General features: G+C 40.8%; 1 protein-coding gene across 2 annotated transcripts in view; it reads left to right on the top strand.

Moving 5' to 3' along the window:
- The window catches only part of RNASET2 (ribonuclease T2), a 73,526-nt gene that overhangs the window by 6,727 nt on the left and 39,010 nt on the right, over positions 1-27,789 (top strand). For both annotated transcript variants that reach the window (XM_073627501.1, XM_073627499.1), the window contains exons 2-4: positions 14,495-14,593; positions 17,553-17,613; positions 25,091-25,146. In XM_073627501.1, the coding sequence (XP_073483602.1) occupies positions 14,505-14,593; positions 17,553-17,613; positions 25,091-25,146 (206 nt within the window). In that variant the 5' untranslated portion in view covers positions 14,495-14,504. The remainder of the gene's footprint in view (positions 1-14,494; positions 14,594-17,552; positions 17,614-25,090; positions 25,147-27,789) is intronic.

Genomic DNA, 27,789 nt, shown 5'->3' with positions numbered 1-27,789 from the left:
CAAAGAGGAGAGGGAAGGGAGGGGAATCCCTCCTGGTTACTCATGAGTCAGTTATAGGTTCCAAATGGGGTTCTGGGAGCGATAGACATAATGGGGGACTCATCTCCGGGAGCTGTGCAATGGCCAGTGGCACGAGAACAACACAAACAATAGTGAATGGACTACCATGGGAGTAGGGTCCCCATTGAAAATCAAAAGTGATGCAATTTGTGTCTCAAAGGACAATCTGAGGAGAGTAATAAAGTATATGTCAATGTAAATAGTGGATATCTGATGATATAGGGAGGACTAAAGCCCTAAGCATGGTGTCAGTAAAGGTGAACCCAAGTGAGGAATCAAAGTAGAAAATAACATAGAAAATGAGAACATGTAGCTCCCAGCACCCCATTTGGAAACTGATAGCTGACTTGTGAGTAACCAGAGGGGATTCTCCCCCCTTCCCTCTTGAAGGTAATCTTCAACTTACCACCAATAATATTTCACATACATTCATTTAGTATAAAATGACTTCAGTGAGATCTTCAACCCTTTTAGAAATGTCCCCTGATATTGGGCAGACATTTGGTCATGTACAATAAATAGATATTTCTTTTAGATTCTTTGCTGTTGATGTACTTAAGGTAAAGCGATTGTAAACAATCACTTTGTAAAACAATCCATTCAGTTTAAAATAGAAATGAAAGGCAAAACATTTGTGTATAGATACAAAAAAACATTATATACACTTTTTTTCTCCACAGTTTTTATAAGTGATTACATTCCCTCTGTTCTCAGCTGCATAAGAGCTGGGGGGGGGGCAACAGGAGGCCTGTCAGGACAAGTCTTCTCATTGGAGGAGAGCAGGCTGAGTTCCTAACACAACCAGAGAACGGACCATGCTGTGTTCCCCTGCTTAGTGTGGTCATTTTTTAATAGGAAAGCAGAGGGACTGGGAGGAACACCAGGGATTTCACACAAAGGAAGCAATACAAAGAGAACAGGATACTTTCTCATACAAGTAGATGGTACAGCAGGCATATATCAGGAATGTGAACTTAGATTTCTACCTCTATTACCATGTTAGGCAAACATCTTATGATCGAGATTTTATCGATTTAGGTTAAAATCCTTTTACGAAGCAGGAGAAATCCTATATCCAAAGCAGTTCTTTTCTATATTTCTGTTGTTACACAAGAGAGCCGTTACTCTACAGGCAGGTGTACAGAGTAAATGCAATCAATCTGGAGCTGGACTAAAGTGGAACTTACTGCATTATTATTTATATCTGCTTCCTGTTTTAGTTCCCTTTTTGTTTCTTGTCATGTTGAATTTGCCTATCTGATCTTGCTTCACAACTGTTCTTCTTTTTTTTTTTTTTTTTCTTACTAGTATTTATAACTAGGCACATAAATATGAGGAAAATTTAAAAAAATAAAACTAAAACGCAAAACAGAAAAAGATAAATCTGACACTTCACGAAATGTGCATTCCCAGTTCAAATCTATTTAAAATAATGGATTATATTTTGTTTAAGGGGATTATCCATTTTGAGACAAAAATGGACAATGTCTTTGTTTCTGCACAGATGGTGGACTTGTCTCAAAGTGCATCGTTTTTTTTGGATGAGGGTACATTCCTTTATCTTTTCAGTCACAGTGGTTACTATTCCTAAAGGTGCAAGCGTTGCACTACTAAACAAACCAGTTGAAAATGCACCAAGACCCTAATATACTATATGTTTTCAGCAGCCAAAATCGTTATTGCGACTGCTTGGAAAAGTCCAGCCTTAGACATAGCTTTAACTGCTTCCCGACCAACCGCCGCAGTTATACTGCGGCAGGTTGGCTCCCCCAGGGGTTGGGATAGCAGGCGGCAGGCGCGCCCGCTGCACAGCAGGGCTGCCGGTGCTCGTGGCCGACGGTCGCAATGACCGCCGGCCGCGAGCGATCTTGAGCAGGAGAGACAGAACAGGGACGAGTGTGTGTAAACATACCCTTCCCTGTTCTGTTCTGACAGGAGTGACAGATCGTGTGTTCCTATTAGCTAGGAACCACAATCAGTCACTTCCTCTAGTCAATCCCATCCCCCTTCAGTTAGAATCACCTCCCAGGGAACCAATCAATATACGCTTATTGCTTTTTTTTTTTTTTTTTTTTTTTTTTTTTTTTTACCAAAAATATGTAGAAGAATACATATCAGCCTAAACTGAGGAAAAAAATTGTTTTTTTTATATATTTTTGGGGGATACTTATTATAGTAAAAAATAATGCATTTTTTTTTCAAAATTGTCGCTCTTTTTATGTTTATAGCACAAAAAATAAAAACTGCAGAGTCTATGGAGCTAGTCTATGGAGCGATGGATGTCAGCGGTGACATGTCCCCTGACATCCGACCCGCTCCGATCCGATGAAAGCAGACGGATACCCCTAGGTTCAGATCCATCGCTATTGGATCTGGTGAGGTCTGATGAAAACGGACATGCTGTCCGTTTTCGTCCGATCTTTCCATAGAAACCAGCGGCGCTCAGTGAGCAGAGAGGGACCTGTCATCTGAGCCGGCGGACTCCGTGGAAGTGGATCCGCCTCGTGAGAATGAGGCCTTAGACTTCAAAAACTTTCAAAAAAGCTATTGAAACTGAAAAATGTAGAATGTCTGTAAAGTGGCAAAGTGATCTGTTTGATTTTTAAATAAACAGATACTAGAACTGGCCACACATAGTAAGATTTTCCTTAGAATATTGGTGGACAAATCATTGGTCAAAACATTCTTTCTTGTCATCATTGAGTCAGCTTCATTAGTTTGAAAGTCCTTTTAAATTTTGTCCATGCTTGCTATTTGAATGGAATCAGAGACTGATTAACCTCTTGCTACCCACGTAACACATATGTGGGCAGCAGAGGGTGGACTTTTACCACTTCCTGCCCGCCATATAGCAAAATGACGTGCGCAAAGTGGTTGTTATCTTGACTCGACGTCATACGACATCCAGCAGGATAAGCCGTGATCGTGCACCCGCTGGGGGACTCAGCGCGGTGATCGTTGGTGTGATGTGTCAGTCTGACACACCGCATCTCCGATCTAGGTAAAGAGCCTCTGATGTAGGCGCTTTACCATGTGATCAGCTGTGTCCAATCACAGTGTTAAACAGGAAGAGCCGTTTATCGGCTTTTCCTCCACTCGCTCTGACAGACACGAGTAGAGGAGAGCCAATCGGCTGCTCTCCTGACCGGGGGAGGGGTCAGCGCTGATTGATTATCAGTGCAGCCCCACCGAGGATGCCCACCCATGACCACCAGGGATGCCAATCAGTGCCCATTAGTAATGCCTGCCAGTGCCTATTCATCAGTGCGGCCTATCGGTGCTGCCCTTCATTGCCACCTATCAGTGCTACCTCATCAGTACCAGCTCATTAGTACCACCTTATCAGTGCCTGTCAGTGCAGCCTCATCAGTGCCCATCAGTGAAGGAGAAAACTTACTTATTTACAACATTTTATAACAGAAACAAAGAAAAACTTTAAAGACCAATTTAGCGAAAAAATAAAAACCCCAGTGTTGATCAAATATCACCAAAAGCTCTATTTGTGGGAACAAAATTATAAAAATTTTGTTTGCGTACAGTGTTGCATGACCACGCAATTGTCATTTAACCACTTCCAGACCGCCGAACACCTTACTTTGAGGACGGATATTGTTGTTATGGCAGCAGATAGCTGTCATAACCCCAGTATCCTCGAGTTCAGCCGGCGGTCCACTACAAGATAAAAATGGTCTCTGCGGCGGATTCGCCATGAGATCACTTTTATCTGCGACGGGAGAGGGGCCCCCCCTCCCACCGCGCTCCGGTGCCCTCCGCCACTTACCGGAGCCGTCAGCAGCAGCGGAGGCGATCCGCTCCTTCTCCTGGCTAGACATGGAGACGAGTGAGGGGACGATGGCACCCACCTGTCTCCATATCATTGCAGGGCGGAAGCGACATCAAAACGTCACTTCCGCCCATAGCTCTTAAAGGGCCACTTTTTTAAATGACAATTTTTTTTTTCTCTTTTTATTGCATTTTAGTGTAAATATGAGATCTGAGGTCTTTTTGACCCCAGATCTCATATTTAAGAGGTCCTGTCGTGCTTCTATTACAAGGGATGTTTACATTCCTTGTAATAGGAATAAAAGTGACACATTTTTTTTTTTTTTAAACAGTGTAAAAATAAAAGGTAAAATAAATTTTTTTAAACGCACCCTCTCCCGCCGTGCTTGCGTGCAGAAGCGACCGCATACGTGAGTAGCGCCCGCATATGAAAACGGTGTTCAAACCACACATGTAAGGTATCGCCGTGATTGGTACAGCAAGAGCAATAATTCTAGCCCTAGACCTTCTCTGTAACTCAAAACAAGCAAACTGTAGAATTTTTTTAACGTCGCCTATGAAGATTTTTAAGGGTAAAAGTGTGTCACCATTCCACGAGCAGGCGCAATTTTGAAGTGTGACATGTTGGGTATCAATTTACTCTGCGTAACATTATCTTTAACAATATAAAAAAAAGGGCTAACTTTACTGCTGTCTTATTTTCTAATTCAAAAAAGTGTATTTTTTCCAGCGCTTGTAAGACCGCTGCGCAAATACGGTGTGACAGAAAGTATTGCAACGACCGCCATTTTATTCTCTATAATGTTTGGGGGTTCTAAGTAATTTTCTAGCAAAAAAACTTTTTTTAACTTGTAAACAACACATCTAAAAAAGAGTCATTAAGTGGTTAAAATGCAACAGCGCTGAAAACTGAAAATTGGTTTTCGTCAGGAAGGTGGGAAAGTGCCCTGTATTGAAGTTGTTAACAGACACATGCTGCACATATGCGTCAGAAACCAAACTGTCACACAGATCTTGGTCTGCACTGGCTCCCGATCATGTGACAATCAATAACAGTGGTCACATGATATGGCTGACCTTCCTGCCCCCCAAATGTAATAGCCCAGTTAAAGGAACACTGAGGCGGGCCAGAATGGGTTAAACGGGTAACTAACTTCACGTAGACCGAAGTTAGTAAAGAACGGTGTCGCGCTTAAACTGACATAACATATATAGAGGTAAACATCAACATATGAGAAGTTGGTCCCCTTGAAATTAGAGAAGATAATTGTTGAGCAGAGAAGAATGAGTCCTGCAGAGTGTTTCGCACGTTAATCTCCGTCCCAATGACACACAGTCAAGCCGAATCCATTGTGTGACTAGACACCACAAATACCACCACCGAGAGTAGAGAAGAAATGCCTGCTTACCAGCAGTACTGGACCTTTCAGAAAAGGCCAGTAACACTTGTGGCTAATTACCCCACCAGGGCCTTGAATGGTACTCCAACCGCTAATCGATGGACCTGTAGGCAAATCCTCTCTCCGCAGTATCACAAATATCCCACTGTAAAATAATAAAGGAGGCTCCACATGGCATAAAATCCAACGATTTATTGTAAACACCTCACATAAAATGGATCACTTGTAAAAGTTTAGCCAACATACAAACGAGCGCCCGCGCTTCCGGGACTCGTGGACAGCGACGTCAGTACAGCGTCCGCCCTATACGTTTTGTCAGAAATTGACATTGTACTCATTACAATATGCTTGAGTTTTTTCCCTGACCGAAAACCACATTCACATTTAGAATTTTGTTTGTTCAAGAAAAACTTGCTATCCTGCTCCTTCAAATTTTCTCATCACTATGGTCAAAAACGAACATTGAATTGACCCAGTAGCCATTAGAAAAATAGAAGACCAACAAACATAATAGCAAGGTATGTAAGAAAGCATATATTCTAGAATCCCCTAAAACTGGAATAAATTATGGCATATTGGATTATACTTGTGTTTTTGATGGGTTAAACTGACTGTGAATCTTGTCAAGCTAGCAAACCACCATGTTGTGTGTGTGTGTGTTGTTGTGTTTTTTTTTTTTTTTGTTTTTTTTTTTATATATAAAACCGAGGAGGAGACGCAACAGTACACTGAGCTCCCCAGTGAATGACTGTGCAGGGGAGGCATATCAGTATATCATATCATATCAGTCTTATCATTGAAGGAGAGTTGGCTAAGAGAACTGACCATGTTGTGTTCTCCTGCTTAGTGTGGTGAGATGCTGCTGCATCTCCTCCCCCCAGCTCCTATGCAGCTGAGAATAGAGGGAATGTGATCATTTATAAAAAAAAAAAAAAGAGATAAAAGGTATTTATAATGTTATAGTGTATGTGTGTGTGTTTTTTTTTTTTTTTTTTTATCTATACAAAAATATTTTGCCTTTCATTTTTATTTTAAACTGAATGGGTTGTTTTACAAGGTGATCGTTTACAATCACTTTAAGTGGTTAAAAAAGCAATTTTTTTTTTTTTTTATTTGTTTACATGTTTTAATTTTTTTCAGTCCGGCCTAGGCTAGAATAATATATCCCTGCTTCCGCAGCCTCCTGGGATATTTATGACACACATCCCAGGAAGCTGCAGGGGCAGGGACACACGGCGGTTGGTGGTTAGAGTTAGCACCGCATCATCGGGAGCCAGCTGCCTGAACCTAAAAGACAACTGATGCTGGATGATGCAGAACAAGATGGTGCTGGAGGACCCAGGCTGTGGCAGCAGATTGGCAGATCACAGCTGCATAATGCTAAATTTGCTGAGCATGTGAGTATGTGAAGTGAGGGATTTTTTGGTGGGGGGTTAAGTTACTCTTTAAAAATATATCTGAGTAATAGCTGTTGTAGAATAGTTTTTGGACTCCAGCTCTCTAAGAAATGTAAACAGCAGTCAGATTGCGTCCCTGTGGCTGTTTGAATGGGGGCTGTTCCAAAATGCACCAATCAAACCGTGTTTTTTTTGTTTTTGTTTTTTTTTCTATAAATACTGTTTAAACTAGGCTTTACCATTGTAAAGTATAGGTGACCCTGCAATACAGTTGTGGCTTGTAAGTGACAATGTCACACCCTAGGTTGGTGCTTTTAAGTGGTTTCCTGTGTAATAACACATTTGTTGGTGGGAGACATTGGGTTCATTACCATACAACCATTCAGGTAAAAAAAAAACACAAAAAAAAAACATCTGTCTACTGAAAGAAATCTATTTCTAGCTTGTGGCTGTGGGCACAATCCTACTTTTCATTTAGGGCCCTTTCACACAGGAGTTCCGATCGGGTCTGCCTATCAGTTTTTCATGCAGACCTGATTGGAAAGTCCATTCATCCCTATAGACAAGCAGGTATAAACAGACTTGTGTCCGTTTACACCCGCCTACCTCCAGGTTCGATTAGGTCCGCTCAGAAGAACCAAAGGATACTCTGTTCCCTTCCGTTTAGTGTGAGTGGATCAGAGGTAGTCAGATGTAAATGGACAGTGGAGTCTGTTTTACTCCCGGCCTCCCATAGAGCAGAGTGGGCTCTGTCCATGTCTGCTCTGCAGAAACTAAGCGGACACAAAGATATCATCCACCCGCTCTGTTCCGATCAGCGGATCTCCGCTGATCGGAACGGAATCCACCATATGAACGGGGCCTTACAGTATAGCACTGATTTTGTCATTAGCAGATGGAATGTTTAGGGCAATGTACATTTAGAACTTTTTTGTCTTTTTATTTTTTATCCTGTATCCTTATTATTACATATATTAGCATTTGCAATGCTGTCCTGTGTGTATCTCATATTTCCATAGAGACTTGAAATAAATATCTGCTTCCATTGCTTGTGGTTTTTGTGCATGTGATTTGTTCGTGTCAGCAAGTTTTGTTTGTGTTAAACTAGAACAAAAGTCCTTAGTATCGGCTGACAAGAATGCTGACAATAATATGAAACTAGTCATTGTACGGAACTTCAGTTTTTTTTTTTTTTTTGTTTTTTTTTTTATGTAGTAATAAAGGTTTTTTTTTTTTTTTTTAAACGTTTGAAAAGCATTTTCAGTGTTACATTTAAATACCATAAAAGTCCAATAGTTCCTTCATTTACAAAAATTTGCTATAGGAAACAATAAATGGGATTTTGATTGTTTGGTCTGCATGGCACAATTCACTTCAGTAAGGGTATATTCACACCAGCTGCTGCGTTACAACACAAACCAAGAACAAGCAAATGGCGCAAGACACCGAGCTTCATAGTCATCAACCAGTGAACAAGAAAAAGGGGAAAGGCAGAGAAAATAAACAAGCTATAAATGAATCTATAGATTCCTTGTTAACCCCAGAAAGTCCATGTAATTGAGTCAATAAAGTCTGTATTCTGCTCCATTCAACACCAGCGATTTCTCCTCATAATAGTGAAGTGACCTCTGAGAAAATAAAATGGAACAGCAGAGAGCGCCAGACTAAGTACAGTAGTATGAGCACAGTTTTTATTAAATACAGTTAGCAACTTAACTGTAAGAACAAAGCATGTCTCCATGATTTAAAACACTGCTTTCCATGGACCATGGCACCGCAAGGTGGATGGTCAGGATGCTGCTGTGCCACCAGCAAGATCAGATACTACTGGTGGATGAGCCAGGTAAAGCTAAGCACCAGGCTGGTACACACAGGGACACTAGATCGGAAGTGATGTCACTGTGGGGCAACAGGAAGCAGAGGGGCGTGGTTACACAATTTAAAGCCCTGTGGCTTCTTCCTCTGATCCTGCAGGTGGCCACAGCAGCATCTTTACTATCCACCTTTCGAACCCATTTAGAGCAGGGTTTTAAATCCTGGAGACATGCTTTGTTCTTACAGCTAATTGTAAGTTGGCAATTTTCGTTTAATAAAAACTGTGCTCATACTACTGTACTTAGTCTGGCGCTCTTTGCTGTTCCATTTTATTTGCGTTTAGAACCAGGGCTGCAACTAACAATTATTTTCATAATTGATTAGTTGGCTGATTATTGTTTCGATTAATCAGTTAATAACCTTAAAAATTTAGTTAATATGTAAAGTTTAAAAAAAAGGCAATTTATTCTTAAATATCTCTATGCAGTGGTAAATATAAATAACCAACTACTGTATATACTCGAGTATAAGCTGAGTTTTTCAGCACATTTTTTGGGGGCTGAAAGTGCCCCCCTCGGCTTAATCTTGAGTCAGGTTGTCACTTACTGGTCTCCGGTGTGTGCAGGTGTTCTCCAGTGACTCCTCTACAGCAGGGGTCTCCGTATCCCAGCCCGCAGCCCACATCTGGCCCGCTTCTGTGTTTTGCCCGCTCCTGTGTTTTGCCCGTAGCTGGCAGACAAAGCCGCACCCTTTACTCCCACCCATGCTGACGCTGTGCGCTAGTATTGGCTGCTGGGACTGCCGATGTCCTAGCATGGCCAGTGACGTAGTTGGCACGGCACCCTCTGGTGTCCTGCAGAGAATGGACCCCTGGTGTCCTGCAGAGAATGGACCCCTGGTGTCCTGCAGAGAATGGTTCCCCGGCGGATAATGCCCACTCTGTACTGCGCAGCGCTTGCGCAGTATGGAGCACAACAGAGCCACTGAAAATCACTGAAGATTTTATATAAATAAATTGGCGGCTCTGTATGCTAAAACACTGCGCCTGCGCAGTCCAGGGCGGGCATTATGCGCCAGGGGGAGAACTCCGGCTACCCGCCTGCTGTTTGTATTAAAAATCCTTCTGCAGCGGGCAGGTGTCGGGGGATGAAAGAGAGCTGAAGTCAGCTCTAGTACTAAGTAATATGTTCGGTATGTACCATACAGTACACAGCTAATAGGGACACTCTGGTTGGACGCTGATGGGGACACTCTGGTTGGACGCTGATGGGGACACTCTGATTGGACGCTGATGGGGACACTCTGATAAAATACTGATGGGGACACTCTGATAAAATACTGATGGGCACAATCTTATCAGATATATAATATTTTAAAAACATTTAACCTACTGATGCCTCAATTAATGTACGGTAATTTTATTGGTATCTATTTTTATTTTTGAACTTTACCGTACCAGTAGCTGCTGCATTTCCCACCCTAGGCTTATACTCGAGTCAATAAGTTTTCCCAGTTTTTTTTGGTAAAATTAGGTGCCTCGGCTTATATTCGGGGCGGCTTATAATTAAGTATATACAGTATATGGTTAGGGAGCAAAATCTCTAATCCACTCTGAGAATAACAGACAGAAGAGATATACTGTATATACTATTAGAGGCTGAAGCTGGTAACTATCAGACTAGGATATCAAATTTTTTTTATTTAAAGAAAAAAAAAGTTAGACTGTTTTGCAGATTTTCAAACAGAACTGTAATATATTATATTCTGGACGTACAAAAACAAACCATGTCTTCCTTAAAAAAAAAATGTAATTTTAAGAACGTTCGTTCGATTTTCTAATCAATAGTGAGGTAAATTGACGTTTGTTTTCAGCCACAGTGACGGGAAGATTTAGAAATAATAGAAAACTTCTTGATCAAAGGAATTTTTAGACAGTGTATGTGGTTTTCGTTCAAAAGTTACATTCATTTTAAAACAGAATGTTAAAAGCAAGTGAAATTTTCAAACATTCTTTCATTCAGCAAATGTACAAAGATTTTTCTTATGAATATTCTCGTCTGAAAATTGATCTGTGTGGCCAGCATAAGGCTCGCTACACACCTATCCAGTTTGCTTTTGATTTGTTTCTGCAGGGCTTTTTGCCTAGCATTTTGATTTTTGCGAACGTGATTTTGCTGCGATTTGCGTTTTTGCATTTTTTTTATGCTTTTTTTTTTTTTTTTTTTTTTTTTGGCAAATTTGTTGTTGGGCAGATTAAAAAAAAAACACACAAATTGCTGCAAAAACACACTACATGCTTTTCTGCAGGCTCTCCATTAAAGTATATTGAACCAAAAAAGCACCGTTTTGTGTTAAAAAAAAGTCCTTGACACTTTCCAAATACGCAGCGGCTGAAAAAAAAGCATATATGTGAAACCATGTTAAATGAACTGCATGGTGTGTTCATGCAAAAAGCACCAAAAAACACATAGGTGTAAACCAGGCCTAAGACGTTTAGTAAAATAATGGGGTTAAAAAAACTAAACTGAACCCTTTATAGTACAAAAAGAGCAAATCACTACTGTAAGGGGTTATTTTTTTTTTTTTTACTGTGGAACAGTGAAAGTAATATTTACAGTAGCGATTATTTGCTCTTTTTGTACTGTAAAGGGCTATTTTTTTTTTTTTTTTAACCCCATTATGTTACTGGCCGATTAATCGATTGTGAAAATAGTAATTGATTAATTTCATAATCAATTAGTTCTTGATTAATCGATTAGTTGTTTCGGCCCTAGTTAGAACACAGTGGCTAGTGTGCAGTGCCCAGCTGGATCAATAAAGTTGCGATGCGCTAATTTTGGCGCATCACGCTGTACCTTTTTTTAAAAACAAACTTCATTTAGATGTTGCACAGACGTAAAGGTAAATTGACTGTGTGATGCGCAGCAGTGGATTACCTCACTGCGCTGCTCTGAGAAATAAGGACTGCGCGCAGTTCTTTTTTTTTTTTACCCCACACTGCCCGCACACCACTGCAACGGAGTGGTGTGCAATGGGTTGATAGGGAGGCAAGACATTTTGCCTTGTCATGCAGTAGGACTGCACTGGAATAACCACTCAATGCAGTCCCACTGCATGTGGTGTGAATGTACCCTCAATGTTTTTTAATGGTAGGGCATTAGAGCAATCTCAAACTTAACTCCTCACTAAAGCCTGGTATGTGTGTACTGCTGTCTGTTCAACAGAAACCAGTCCAACATCCAACTTCTGCGAATAGGCTTGGTGGAAAACCAGCATTCGATCAGTGCTTGCAGGCAATGGTTACAAGCTCTGGCCTATGTATTCTGACAGAGTCCCAGAATTTATTTAATTTTTAAACCACTTGCAGCCCGCCATCTAGCAAAATGACGGTGGCAAAGTGGTTTCAATATCCTGACCGGACGTCGTATGACGTCCAGCAGCATAACACCTGCCACGCGCTCATGGGGGCGGGCATCGCTGCGATCGTTGGTGCAGTGTGTCAGTCTGACACACCGCTACACAGATCTCGGTAAAGAGTCTGACGGAGACTCTTTACTACGTGATCAGCCGTGTCCAATCATGGCTGATCACAGTGTAAACAGTCAGACATGAGTAGAGGAGATCCGATCGGCTGCTCCTCTCACAGGGGTGCTGATTGATTATCAGCGCAGCCCCCCCGAGGATGCCCACACTGGAACACCAGGGACACCACTAGTACCACCAGGAATGTCACCACCAGGTATGCCACCCTAGACCACCAGGGATGCAATCAGTGCCCACAATGGATGCCTATCATTGCTCACAATGGGCATCACTGATTGGCAGGCATTATTGTTTGGCACTGATTGGCATCCATCCGTACCATCAATTACTGTACACCTGTGCCACCTATCAGTGCCCATCCGTGCTGCCTATGTGTATCCATCAGTGCCTATCAGTGCCACATATTAGTGCCCATCATCAGTGCCACCTCATCGGTGCCACCTCATCGATGCTCATGAGTGCCCGTCAGTGCAGCCCCATCAGTGAAGGAGAATTTATTTGTACTTATTTACAAAGTTTTGTAACAGAAACAAAAAAAAAATTTTTGTTCAAAATTTTCGGTCTTTTTTTATTTGTTTAGCAGAAAATAAAAATTCCAGAGGTGATCAAATACCACCAAAAGAAAGCTCTATTTGTGGGAACAAAATTATAAAAATTTTGATTGGGTACAATGTAGCATGACCGCACAATTGTCATTCAAAGTACGACAGCGCTGAAAATTGGTCTGGGCAGGAAGGTGTATAAGTGCCCTGTATTGAAGTGGTTAATATTTAAGGCAAACTCCCCCATTAATCTATGTTTCCATGCTTTATTTTGCTGAGAAATCACTTTGAAAAACCCCCTCCCCTAGCATTTCTGACCGTGGCTATCTTGAATAAGGGCATATGATTCATGTAGCATTTATTTCCTGGAATCCATCTGCGCTTAGGCATGCATGCAGGAGGGTGTGCTTAGCTGAGAAACCCCATTTCCTGAAGACTCCTGGGATATGTGACATCATTTGACTAGGCCTGGAAACTAGGAAGTGTTTGAAGAAATGTTGCATTAAAGTTTTAAACAAGTAAATATGATATACCTTCCTATCTATTTACTAATTCTAGCAGTATATCTATTATATCTATTAATATAAATAAATATATACAGGCATACCCCAGTTTTAAGTACACAATGGGGTTCATTTACTAAAGCTGGAAAGTGCAAAATCAGTCTCACTTCTGCATAGAAACCAATGAGCTTCCAGGTTTTAAGTACACAATAGGATTCATTTACTAAAGCTGGAAAGTGCAAAATCAGGCTTACTTCTGCATAGAAACCAATGAGCTTCCAGGTTTTATTACCAAAGCTTAATTGAACAAGCTTAGGTTAGAAGTTCATTGGTTTCTATGCAGAAGTGAGCCTGATTTTGCACTTTCCAGCCTTAGTAAATAAACCCCATTGTGTACTTAAAAGTGGTGTATGCCTGTATGTATATGACACACACATTTTTTGCCTGCTTGTGTTGATGAGGGGATCATTTAAACAGACTGAACGTGTATAGCCAACAATTATGTTGAATTCTATTTACAAATGGCTAGGCCCCTTTCACACTGTTGGACCGTTCAGGTCCGCCTGTCAGTTTTGTCGGCGGACCTGAACGGACGCTCCATGTTAGTCTATGGAGCAACGGATGTCAGCGGTGACATGTCCACTGACATCCTACCCGGTCCGATCCGCTAAAATCAGACGGATGGCCCTACATTCGCATCCTTCCCTGGTGGATCAGATCGGGTGAGATCTGATGAAAACGGACATGCTGTCCACTTTCGTTCCGATCTCTCCATAGCAACCAGCGGTGCTCGACAAGCCCCTCCCCCCTCGACAAGCCCCTCCCCACTCGACAAGCCCTTCCCCACTCAGTGAGCAGAGAGGGACCTGTCATCCGCCTAATCAGCGGAGATCAACGGAGAGATCTCCCGCTGAGCTGGTGGACAGAGGCGGGCTCCGTGGCAGCGGATCCGCCTCGTGGGAATGAAGCCTAATGCATGGGTGTGTCTGTGTACATTTATTATTGGACTGGTATGTTACTTCACTGCAGCTAATAAATACATTGTGTGTGCCTCTAAATATTTAATATAATTTATGCATATTATCTGAAAACTTTATGACCATTTAGTTTTTTTTTGCCCTAACCCAAAGTCATCTAGAGCAGCTTTGTGGTCATGGTCAAAATTAGGATTTAAGATTATAAAATAAAACCTTAATTCGGTAGAATTTTCTGGGCACTACAGCACTAGATGTTCTGTTTGGTTTCAAGAATAATTCCGCTGTGGTCCCAGAAACTAGCGCATTGCTGTCTGAAATTCTGATGTTTTGGGGTTTGCGCACATTTGAACTATACCACCAACATTTATTATTAGACCTTTTCAAATTGTTGTTTTTGTTATGGCAGTAACACAGAACAACAAATTGGCTTACTTTTGTTGTTGTTGTTTTGTTAAATTTGCTTTTTAATTTTAGATTTTGCAACATGGAAAACTCTCTACGATATATTTTGTTGGTCACTTGCAGCCTGTGTGCTATACATAGCAGCTTTATGGATAACTCCTTGTCTACAAAGTAAGTAAGATCAGATAAACCTTTATGGCAAAACAAATGTAATTTGTTTGCAGTAAATATAATGCAGCATTTTCACAATATTAACATGAACAACATAAAAACAAATTTGTGCAAAACTAATAGGTCCAAGTTACTCCAACTTGTCTAGGGACGTCCAAATATAACACCTGTTTTCTTCAACTATGCGCTATACACTCTTGCCTCATATGATATTTATAATATTGTAGATGTCAGATATGAATATGAGGATTGGGGAGTGTGGTAGCGAAGATCTGCTGGTGCTTGTGAGATCCGCTCCTTAGACGTTATTCCTTCATCTGTGCCCTGGCTGGTAAAGGGAGAGAAGAAGTATCTTGATGCGGCGGCCCCAGGCTAATACATGCAGAGTGCAATATAAGCCTTCTAATTGTCGGTGATGGGCTTACACATAAAGATCACTGCTGCATGGTGTTGAAGCACGCGTGTGATATACTTGGACCTCACTAGACAAGATCAGGGGTAGGCAGCCTTTTGAGAGGTGGAGATCTACCTGAACAACATGAAAGGGATCAAAGATGACCAGGGTTTGGCGCCCTTATTTGTTTAAAGAAATTAATTAGTTAGGCCTAACTAAGCCTAGGACCGGGGGAGTACACAGGGGGGCTCAGCAGCCAAAAGAAAAAAAGAAAAGGAACGGGAGGGGCGGGGTGGCATTTACAGATACTGATCTCCTTTCCTCCTACAGCCACTGAATGCCAGTTGGAGGGAGAGAAAGAGAGGCGTCTTTCAGCAGCTGCAGGAGGAAAGGGGATCAGTACTAGTAGGTGTTGCCCCTGCCACCCCTCCTGTCTAAGTTCCGGGGTCGGCATGGAAGGATCATTGTCTACCCATCACCTACAGGTAGTTTGCGATCGATGAGTTGCCGAACCTTAGAGAAACTTTGACTTTTATTCATTTTGCACAACTTTTTATGTTTATACTGATATTGTGGAAGAGCTGCATTATATTTACTGCTCATGTTTGGATTTATACTGTATATCAATCCTGAATGCCAGCTGCTGAAATTTAATTTGTTTAGATTTTGACTCCGTGGACTTTTTGAAATGTAATTTTTTGATTTGATCAATTGAATCGCACCTTTTGACTTCTTTTTTTTGCATTATTTACTTTATAGTAATATTTCATGTGACATTTACACTTTTATATGCTTGTGCTTCCTCTTTTTGTTGTATTACATGTGGAATTTGTTATAGACTAGCCATTAGTGACACAACAGATTAGCTACTACTATGACTTTACGTGGTAGCTGTTGAGGATCAGTGCATTGTTTTCAATGATTTGGACAATTTGTTTAAAGAAAAAAAAAAAGAAGAATATACACTCATTGGCCACTTTATTGGGTACACCTTGATTTTACCCCCTTTTGCCTTCAGAACTGCCTTAATTCTTCGTGGCATAGATTCAACAAGGTGTTGGAAAAATTCCTCACAGATTTTGGTCCATATTGACATGATGGCATCACACAGGTGCTGCAGATTTGTCGGCTGCACATCCATTATACGATTCTCCCTTTCTACCACATCCCAAAGGTGCACAATTGGATTGAGATCTGGTGACTGTGGAGGCCATTGGAGTACAGTGATTTCATTGTCATGTTCAAGAAACCTGTTTAAGTTGATTTGAGCTTTGTGACATGGTGCATTATCCTGCTGAAAGTAGCCATCAGAAAATGGGTACACTGTAGTCATAAAGGGATGGAGATAGTCAGCAACAATTCTCTGGTAGGCCATGGTGTTTAAACAATGCACAGTTGGTACTTAGGGGCCTAAAATGGGCCAAGAAAATATCCCCAACACCAATAGACCTTCACCCCCAGCCTGAACCGTTGATACAAGGCAGGATGGATCCATGCTTTCATGTTTACGTCAAATTCTGACCCTACTATCTGAATAACGCAGCTGAAATTGAGACTCATCAGACCAGACAACCTCAATCTTTAATTGTTCAATTTTGGTGATCCTGTGTGAATTGTAGCCTCAGTTTCCTGTTCTTAGCTGACAGGAGTGATGTACTGCAGCCCATCTGCTTCAAGGTTCGATGTGTTGTGAGTTCAGAAATGGTATTCTGCATACCTTGGTTGTAACAAGTGGTTATTTGAGTTAATGTTGCCTTTCTATCATCTCAAACCATACTGCCCATTCTCCTCTGACAATAACGAGGAATTTTCGTCCACAAAACTGCTGCTCACTGGATATTTTTATCTTTTTTGGACAATTCCATAAATCCATTTTTTTTAAAATACTCAGACCAGCCCCTTCTTCCCACTAACAACCATGCCCCGTTCAAAGTCACTTAAATCCCCTTTCTTCCCCATTCTGATGCTTGGTTTGAACTTCAGCAAGTCATCTTCCCCACGTCTAGATGCCTGATGCACGAAGTTGCTGCCATGTGATTGGCTGATTAACAATCTGTGTTACCAAGCAATTGAACAAGTGTACTTAATAAAGTGGCCGGTGAGTGTAGATTCCCTTTAAGAATTATTGCATGTCATGCACTGGGTACAGAATCTTAGGTTTAAAATGTTTTCAAAGGATTGAGATATATTTAGATTGTTGTACTCCTAAAATGGAAACGAAAAAATGTACATTAAAACTGCTTCCTTACATATTAATTAGGGGACACTGTCACCTCCCCATCCCCCCCACACACACACCTTTTTACTTACCTTTTCAGTTCGCCCCTTTTGCTCCTTATGCCGTTCACACACTAAAATACCCAATGTACCCAGAAGCACAGGGTACTTTCGCCAGCTGAACCAACAGAAGGAATGGCGGGGGACCACTGGTAAAGGGGGGGGGGGGGGCTACCGTATTTGCAGACATACTGTCTCCATCTGTTTCTGAGTGATCTCAAGATATGCTGCATAATGCATGAAATGCAAAGTATTTTTTACATTTTAAATAAAACTATATTTTTGTAGAAATACTCCAGAATGGAAAAAACTTATTTTAACTCATCATTGGCCTGTTACAGTGTGCAAGGTAAGCTGACTTATCTAGCAACCTACTAATGTGAATACTGTATTTAAACTTGTTTTGCATATTGTACAATTTCATTTTTAGCAAATACAATAATACCTCCTAATCTTACCAGAAATGCATTGTCACCTATTGTGAGATTGCCTGGAAACAAAAACAATGTTCTCTTTCTTGTGTAAACTATTTATCTCAAAATTCCCATGTAAACATGTTTGAAGTCCAGCCTGGATGGTAACCATGGCTCCCTCTGTAGATGCAATAAGGGCCCTTTCATATTAGTGTCTGCTGGAGTGCAGTATATTACAAGGCATCAGTGTTTACATGTGCAATTCGCACCGGAGCCGCTGCGGAGATGTGTGAACCAGCTCCATAGGGAGCCGGTCACAATCTCCTGCTATGCGAATTGGATGTGGAGAAATCCACATTCAGTTCGCATAAGTGTGAACCCAGCCTCAAAGTTGACCACATGCATTGATGTGTGTTGCGCTGCATAAAATCACACACCAGTGCACATATATATGGTATGAATAGGGAAAGTGAAGAACAATTAACTTTCTATGTGCTCTTGCAATGATTAGTGCAGATCAACACAGCTCAATCCACCTGGTATTAACGAGCCCTGAAGGATTAAGCGTAACCACCCTAGTACATGAAGTGTGTTTATTATCAGTATTACCAAATGATAGAAAAAGGAAGAAGCCTGAAAAAAGTAAAACAAATGCAATCACTTCCTCTAAAAACTGATAAGCTGCCAATGTATAGCCATTTTGTGTTTGGATTCAGATACTTAAAAAGGAAAAAAATAGAAAACTTTCCTTTAGTCTATTGTTCCATGTAACTATTTTAGGGAAAAAGAAAAGTGAAAAATGAAAAATGAAAGAAAAGTGTGATTAGCCACATATAAAAAAACTGAAGGAAATAACCCAATATTCTTATTAGTCTCCCTAGTAACAAGGGGGTCTTAATGCTATGGGTGATCGCAGATAAATGAGCAGGGCAAGATGTTGTTTTTGCCTTAAAGTGGATGTAAACCCTCACATATACCTACTGAATTGAACAGCCTCAGATGATACACAGGGATGAAACAAATCATCCTACATACGTTTTACATGTATATCTGCTGTCTTCAGCTTTATATACTGTTTAGAAAGTGCACGTCCTGTTAGAATTTTCTCTTTCTGATTCACCTGCGAGTGTGGATTCTTGGCATACACCGTGAGACAGCTGATTGGAGGCGAGGCACCCCCCCCCCCCCCCTCCACATAGGCAGAGACTTGCAGAGCTGTGCTGTGAATAGACCAGCTCGCTGCTGATCTGTTTATAGCACCCATCCTGACACAAAATTCTGCCTGATTTTATCACAGTTGTTGGAGAACTTGTCAGAGGTTATCATGCTGATAACAGAAGAACAGAGCACAAGAAAGCCACGGGACTTAGGGCTTTGAAGAGAGCTAAGAAAACGCTGCAGATATATGTGCTTAGGTCAAATTTCATGAATGGGGTCTACATCCACTTTAAGCTCTCATTCACACTAAACACGGCTTTGAAAATGTGCGAGTTCATCTGAACTCGCTCAATTTCAAAGCCGCATTTCAGTCCGACTTCGGGGAGGGCAACGTGAAAGATATCTGTGTGTGTTCATGCACAGACGTCTATTGAAATCGCCTCCCAAAGTCACCAAAAGTAGTGCAGGAACTACTTTTGGAACTTGGTGCGGCGCCGCAAAGTCGGCGTTGCACCGATTGGAATGCTCCTATTGCAATATGCTTCGATTTGACATTTGGCCTGTCAAATCGTGCCGATGTGGACGAGGGCTAAAGAGAAGATATAAGTACAAGAAAACTGGAAGAGGTTATTTATTACATTGTCTTTTAAGAAAGACAAGCACATTAATAATACATTAAATAAAATACATTCTTTTTTTCATTGACAAAAACACAAGTACAATGCAATTCCCAAATTTGTATCTAAATATAAAATATGAGACTCAACAAATACCACATAGATTTAGGCTGCAAATTGTGTATGAATAAAAGCAAACATGAATCCAGTTTATTTAGTGATGAGACAACTCAGCCACTATAGGGGGGTTACCGGTTATCCAATTGGACTGGATACCTCCAAAGCTAAATGATCACTAAAGAAAATTTGGGGAGTGGGGCAAAGAGATGCCCCAAAAAGAAATGAGGATCATCAGCCACGGTATACCATATATAGAACTATAATTAGCTTTTTTTAATGTATCAATAGTATGTTAAAAAAACACTAAATGTAGAACAGTGACATTAATGTGGAATTGTTCCCCAACATACCCTATAATAAAAAACACACATACAAGGTTGACAACATTGTCACAATATAGCGCCAGAACTAAGGGCCCCACGTATACACACACATGCATACCCAGTCACAATGGAGATAAATGATGCTGCTATTAGTATTGAGATAAACCCAGGGATTTCATGTTCATATGATGGGTAGTATCTAAACTAGATTTGCCAGTTTTTTGATTGCTGAATGTCCATTTGGGATTAATGTTGAAACTGGTGTCCATGGGTTGATGGAATTCCTGGTGAAATGATTAATAATGATATCACTGAGCACAGTAGTAATGGGCTAGTCTAGTACTGTCATCCATAGACAGGCGTCCCGGATTTAAGTGTAAGCCGATCAGGATAGGGTTAATGAATTGTTTAGGCACAGTTATTCATGCAATATCAGACTTCAATTGTCATTCAACCTCATTAACACAGCCGGCAGTGCATGGTTTATATAGGTACACTCAATGTTCACTTCATATATGAGGGGGAACGGGTAGGGAGAGAGACGGTAAGTTGATAACACAGCCTGAAGGCTCTTACCACTCCATAGTAATGGCTGGAACCGCCGTGATTCTATCCAATCCGTACTTTCCTGAGAATGTCACTGAAGTGAATATAGATACTGCCGCATTAATTAGGCTTGAGGAGTGTCCGTTCAATGCAGTGCAATTGCAGTCCGATGTATCCCGGCTATGCATGGAGGTTTCGATCAGCTGTCCGGGAGGTTGGCTACGGTGGTTCATAGGTCAATACTGGGCAGGCTTATCCAAGCGGACCAAGAGAAGATAGGGGTGCGGGGAAACCACGCACATTAACTGGGACGCATGGTAGAGTGTGGGGCTAATCTGGCGCTACCTCCATCAATGCATTTCACACACGACCGTTCGCTTCTTCAGGACGTACGATGTAGGTTATCACGATCATTTTAAAGGAACAAGTGTCCAATCAGCATCTACTACGTCAAGATACAATTTGAAGGCCATCTTGTGGTGACAAAACATATTGCATTGGTTAAAAAGACAAGAGAGAAAAAAAAGTAAGATAGAAAATAGAGTAGTACAAGGATATTACATGATAAACATAATTTTTCTACCAATACAATCATCATAATGAGGCTGCGCGAGGAAAAGGTTTACATTTTTAATTTACGATGTTGCCCGCTTGTTTAGATTGATGAATTAAAGTTACATTTTTAAGTATTAGGTTAGTTCGATAGATGAGGCCAATAGACTTCAGATTTACCTGGAGTTAGTGGCTATGTTATGGTTCAAGAAACCTTGAGACCTTGAGACTTAACTCATTATTCAAGCCGTTAGGCTGTAAAGTGTTGTGCCTAAAAATCCAAGATTTCTCCTTTCTTAGCAGGTCAGTGTCAAAGTCACCTCTGCAGGCTGACAGGTTGAGGGCAAAAAATCCTTTAAACCTCAGACCTGTGGATTTACCATCATGGCACAATAAAAAATGTTGTGCCACTGGTGTCTCCTCCTTCAGTCTTATGCTTTTGAGGTGTTCACTGATCCTGATTCCGAGTTGACGTTTCGTCTTGCCGACATATAATTTTTTACACGGGCACTCGAGAATATACAGTACCCGTGTAGTGGCACGGTTAATAAAATGTTGGATCTCAAATTCATGTTTTCTTTCAGAGTCAGTGAACACTAAGCACTGAACACTGAGCGTTCGATATAACGACATATTCTGCAGTGGCCACAGGGATACATTCGCTTAAGTCTGGGCATATCAGTAAGCCAGTTCCTGTTCTGCATTCTGACAAATTCAGATTGGACCAGTGTATCATCTAAATTTCTAGCCCGCTTTGCTACCATATGTGGCCTGGAACCCACGATATCTTCCATGTCACTTGGATGGGTCAGAACATGCCAGTGATCCCGTAGAATGGAACCTATCTGGTTCCATTGGGCACCATACTGCATGATTAGTCTAACGGGTCCCTCTGTTTCAATGGTGGTAGATTCAGGGGTCAGTAGGAGTTCCACCCTTGTTTTACATCCAGCAGTTTTCCTGGCCTACCTCCAGGATGCGGTGGGAGTAACCTCTCTCCCTGAATCACCTATATAGCATATCAGACTTGCGTTGATAGTCCTTCTCGGTGAAGCAGTTGACCCACCGGAATGCCTTTAATAAGGGGTCTGGGGTGATGGCTATCTGCTAATAGGGTGTTAGCTGCTGTCGTTTTTCTATAAATTTTGGTTAGCAGTCTACCGTTTTCCAGTCTAATGGAGAGATCAAGAAATTAGATCTCATGGGGGTCTGCTACAAATGTAAGATGTATATTCTGGGAGTTATCGCCCAGTTCATCCATGAATGGCATCAATTCAATGGTGGAACCATCCTATACCGTCAAGATGTCGTTGATGTACCTTAGTCAGGTGTGAGCATGACCCAGGTACATCGATGACCCGTAGACCACCTCCTCCTCCCACGATCCAAGGCGGAGGCAGGCATAGGCGGGTGCCCAGGGCGCTGTCCTGCTAACAAAGGAGAAATCTTGGATTCTTAGGCTCAACACTTTACAGCCTAAGGACTTGAATAATAAGTTAAGTCTCAAGGTCTTTCTTGAACCATAAACTATAACATAGCCACTGACTCCAGGTAAATCTGAAGTCTATTGGCCTCATCTATCGAACTAACGTAATACTTAAAAATGTAATTTTAATTAAATTCATCGATCTAAACAAGCGGGTGATATTGTAAATAAAAATGTAAACCTTTTCCTCGTGCAGCCTCATTATGATGATTGTACTCAGTAGAAAAATTATGTTTATCATGTAATATCCTTGTACTACTCTACTATTTTCTATCTTACTTTTTTTTTTTCTTGTCTTTTTAACCAATGCAATATGTTTTGTCACCACAAGATGGCCTTCAAATTGTATCTTGGCATAGTAGATGCTGGTTGGACATTTGTTCCTTTAAAAAGATTGTGATACCCTACGTTGTACGTCCTGAAGAAGTGCACGGTCACGTGTGTGAAATGCATTGATGGAGGTAGCGCCAGATTAGCCCCACACTCTACCATGCATCCCAGTTAATGTGTGTGGTTTCCCCACACCTCCATCTTCCCTTGGTCCGCTTGGATAAGCCTGCCCTGTATTGACCTATGAACCACCGTAGCCAACCTCTCGGACAGCTGATCGAAAACCTCATAGCATATAGCCAGGATACATCGGACTGCGATTGCACTGCACCAAACAGACACTCCTCAAGCCTAATTAATTATCTAAATTCACTTCAGTGACATTCTCAGGGAAGTGCGTTTGGGATAGAATCACAGCGGTTCCAGCCATTACTACGGAGTAGTGAGAGCCTTCCGGCTGTGTTATCAACTTACTGTCTCTCTCCCTACCTGTTCCTCCTCATATATGAAGTGAACATTGAGTGTACCTATATAAACCATGCACTGTCGGCTGTGTTAACGAGGTTAAATGAAAATTGAAGTCTGATATTGCATGAATAACTGTGCCTACACAATTCATTAACCCTATCCTGATCGGCTTACACTTAAATCCGGGACGCCTGTCTATGGATGACAGTACTAGACTAGCCTAATTACTACTGTGCTCAGTGATATCACTATTAATCATTTCACCAGGAATTCCATCAACCCATGGACACCAGTTTCAACATTACTCCCAAATGGACATTCAGCAATCAAAAAACTGGCAAATCTAGTTTAGATACTACCCATCATATGAACATGAAATCCCTGGGTTTATCTCAATACTAATAGCAGCATCATTTATCTCCATTGTGACTGGGTATGCATGTGTGTGTATACGTGGGGCCCTTAGTTCTGGCGCTATATTGTGACAATGTTGTCAACCTTGTATGTGTGTTTTTTTTATTATAGGGTATGTTGGGGAACAATTCCACATCAATGTCACTGTTCTACACTTAGTGTTTTTTTTAACATACTATTGATACATTAATAAAGCTAATTACATTTCTATATATGGTATACTGTGGCTGATCCTCCTCATTGCTTTCTTGGGGCATCTCTTTGCCCCACTCCCCAAATTTTCTTTTGAAAATTGTGTATGCTCGTGAATTGACAAAAACCTACAATACTCAATTTGTAGTTTTAGTAAAATTAGTATGCTTTCCTAACTGTTACAGAGCATAACTTTGAAGTTAAACACCTAAATAATGGGCCCAAAGTTATTCTTCTTCCTCGGTGTGTGTGTGGGGATACAAAACCTGTGTGCAGTTTTTTCTGCAGGTGGTCGGCTATCTCATGAAACCGGTTTGAGCCACTCGTAAGCCACTGGACCAGTGCCCCTGCGTATTTCCGCCAGTTCACCCAAGAAATGATCCAACAGTGTGGCTGGCTGCTCCCACAGGTGATCAAAGAGCTAACACTCTTTAATCGACACTATGGCCTTGGCACCACATCCGGTTTAGGCTGGAAGAAAATAATTTTTTTGTTTTAAAGCGAAAGATCTAATTTTTTTTTTTTGGATCATTTGTATTTTAAGGTAAAGAAGAGATTTGACCCCAGATCTCTCCATAAAGAGGACCTGTCATCCTTATTTCTATTACAAGGGATGTTTACACTCCTTGTAATAGGAATAAAAGTGATAAATTAAAGGGACAGTGTAAAAATAAAAAGTAAAATAATAATAAAAAATAAAATTACACAAAGAAGTGCGGATATGAAAACAGTATTCAAACCACACATGTGAGATATCATCGCAAGCGTTAGAGCGAGAGCAATAATATAGCACTAGACCTCCTCTGTAACTCTAAAGCCATTCCACGAACTTGCCCAATTTTAAAGCATGACATGTTTGGTATCTATTTACTCGGCGTACATCATCTTTCACATTATATAAAAAAAGTGGGTAACTATTGCATTTTTTTAAATTCATTAAAGTGTATTTTTTCCAAAAATATTGCGTTTGCAAAACCGTTACGCAAATACCATGTGACATAAAAAATCGCAACAAATATATGTATAATGTTTGGGGGTTAGAAGTAATTTTCTAGCAAAAAATACTGATTTAAACTTGTAAACAAAAAGTGCCAGAAACATCTCTGGGCATTTCCTTTTTTTTTCCAACAAATTCCTGCTTGATTACAGATGTGCACTCTAACTGAATCACTCTCCTAATTCTCTGTTTTGGTGTTTCCATTTTCAGATGGCTGAACAAAAATGTGATGACATTCCAAACTACTGGACGTTACATGGACTGTGGTAACACTAATAAATATGTTTCATTACTATCTATTATTTACTTATCACTGATAGACCAGACATTTTTGACTCTACATAAGACACTATTTATATGTGCAGCCTACGGTGGCAAAGAGAAAATGGACCCTCAAAGATCTGAAATAAAGTTTGCTAAAAGCTATAGTTGACCTGAATGGAACTGGATTTCTACAGCAAAATAGATATTTCATATTCTCAAAATGTTATATATATATATATATATATATATATATATATATATATATATATATATATATATATATATATATATATATTTTATATATATATTTTATATATATATTTTATATATATATTTTATATATATATATATATTTTATTGCTATAGTGGTCCAGCTGTGTGTACAAAAGTACAACCTTTAAAGTGGTTATTAACCCTTACATAACCTTTATAAATACCCAGTGAAGTGACTGGCCTCAGGTGATACACAAAGATATAACAAATCCTTCTACATAAGTCTTATCTGTTTATCTGAAGTCTTCTCTTCTCTACAGCTGTTCAAAGTCCAGAATTAAAACAGCTTGTCTGAGCTTTCTGAAAGGAGGGGTTGGGGAGCTGAAGTTACACTCTGCAGAGCTCCAGTGAGGAGAGCAGAGAGCTAATTGGAGGGAAAGGACACACCCCACCTTACAAAACACAAAGGAAACAAGCTGAGGCTGTCAATTACAAGCTGGGTGCTTTCACCTTTTACTACTTGTCAGGAAAACTTGTCAGAAGTACACACTAAAGAAGAATATGCTTTGTTCATATTTCATGTCAGAGGTTTACAACCACTTTAGCTTGTTGCAGAATTTAGGACCAATTCACAGTAGTGCAGTGACCGTCATTTTTCTGCTTGAAAGGAACACCAGTCACCGCTAGGACACACAGAAACAATTGTTTTCTGTGTGTCCTATTCACACTGAAACGCAGCTGGAGCTGCGCTGCAGTGCTCTGCGATAAAATGCAGACATACTTTATTTTATTGCAGCGCACTGGACAGGATCAAATGTTGCAGTACAGCAGCACAACACACTGCACTGCTGTACAAGAACAAGAATTAAGTGTCGCTTTTGTGCACTGCAAATAAAGTTTGGTCGAAAAAAAGGAAGCTGCATTGATGTGTTGAATTGCGCACCACACTGCCTCCTACCGCCATTTCACTGCAGCCAAACAGACAGCTGCTGCACAGTAAATCGCCATGGTTGCTCTGAGCTTATGTGTGAATTGGCCCTTTAGGCAAAAAAATTGTAATCTACGTACCTTGGGTATCACTTATGACCTCTGTACCTGGCCTAAGCACGGGGACCCGCCTGGTCTCTGCTGGAAACACAGTGACAAACAGTGTTTGCCAGCTTATTTAGTAAATACAGTGGGGGAGATTTACTAAACCTGGAGCACTCCGAATCTGGTGCAGCTGTGCATAGTAACCAATCGGCTGCTAACTTCAGCTTGTTCAATTAAGCTTTGACAATAAAACCTGGAAGCTGATTGGTTACTATGCATAGCTGCAGCAGATTTTGCACCCTTCATTTTTAGTAAATCTCCCCCATTGCATTTATTTAGACTTGCTTTTTTATATGCGGTTCATAACTTCATTCAAAGCGACCTCACAAGCAGTGGCGGCTGGTGTTTTTTTTTTGGTCAGTTTTCCAGTTAGTCAGTCTGTGGCACCCCCCCACTCCCCTGACACTTTCCCGATCTAGGTTGTAGGCTACTACTGGCGGCGGGCAACAGCTCCTGTGTCCTCTCCTCCTCTTCTGCATCACGGCGGCTCATCCTCCTAAGCGTCCAAAAGGATCGCCTGTCCTTTCAGCCAATCAGGTGACGGGTCTCAAGACCTGCTTCCTGATTGGCCGGGAGGAGGATCAGTGTGGCGATAGAGAATATTCATTCGCTATTGTCACATGACTGGGTGGGATCGGGACGCAGTGCTCTGCGCCCCAAGCCCACCCTTTTTGAAGCCTATTAAAGCCTCTAGCTCTAATTCGTGCTTCAAAAAAACACACCACCGCTATTTGAATCCATGCATCTGGTACCCTGCATGTAAATCAGGGGGCCGGATGCATGGATGGGGGGGTGGCGCCTGTGTGCCCCTAAAGGACGGGCCACCGCTGCTCACAAGGAAAGTATAGGTTTATTAAAATTGTTCCTGTTGAACCCCTTGTTAGCCTCCATTAACTCTAATCAATCCTAGTTAATTTGTCTGCCCCTTTCTCCTGTTAGCTGTTATAATTTTTTTTTTTTTAACGTATTCATTTTTTTTACCTTACCATCCATATGCACATATTTTGGCTTGTTTTTGTAGCATCTTATTAAATAAGAAATACCCAAAATTCAAAACATTTATTGTAATAACAAAATTAAACACCATAAATATATTTCTATTTACGGTAATAGTAATTATTTTAACTGTAACTGTTATTTTCAAAATAATACTGATACAACAAGAACAAAAACTATGTGTGTTACATCTTTGTCTTTAGATTGACTAGAAAAAAAAGCATATATGTATTGCTTCAGTAATGACAAAGTTTATTTCTGAATCAAGGCCCATAGCAGAAATGTATTTATAACACTATAATCAGTTTTGGATCTTTAGCTTTTGTATACCTTTTAAAATTACA

Source organism: Aquarana catesbeiana, linkage group LG04 (genome assembly GCF_042186555.1).
Source record: "Aquarana catesbeiana isolate 2022-GZ linkage group LG04, ASM4218655v1, whole genome shotgun sequence".
In the NCBI taxonomy this organism is placed as follows: Eukaryota; Metazoa; Chordata; class Amphibia; order Anura; family Ranidae; genus Aquarana; species Aquarana catesbeiana.
This window is presented reverse-complemented; position numbering and strand designations above follow the sequence as displayed.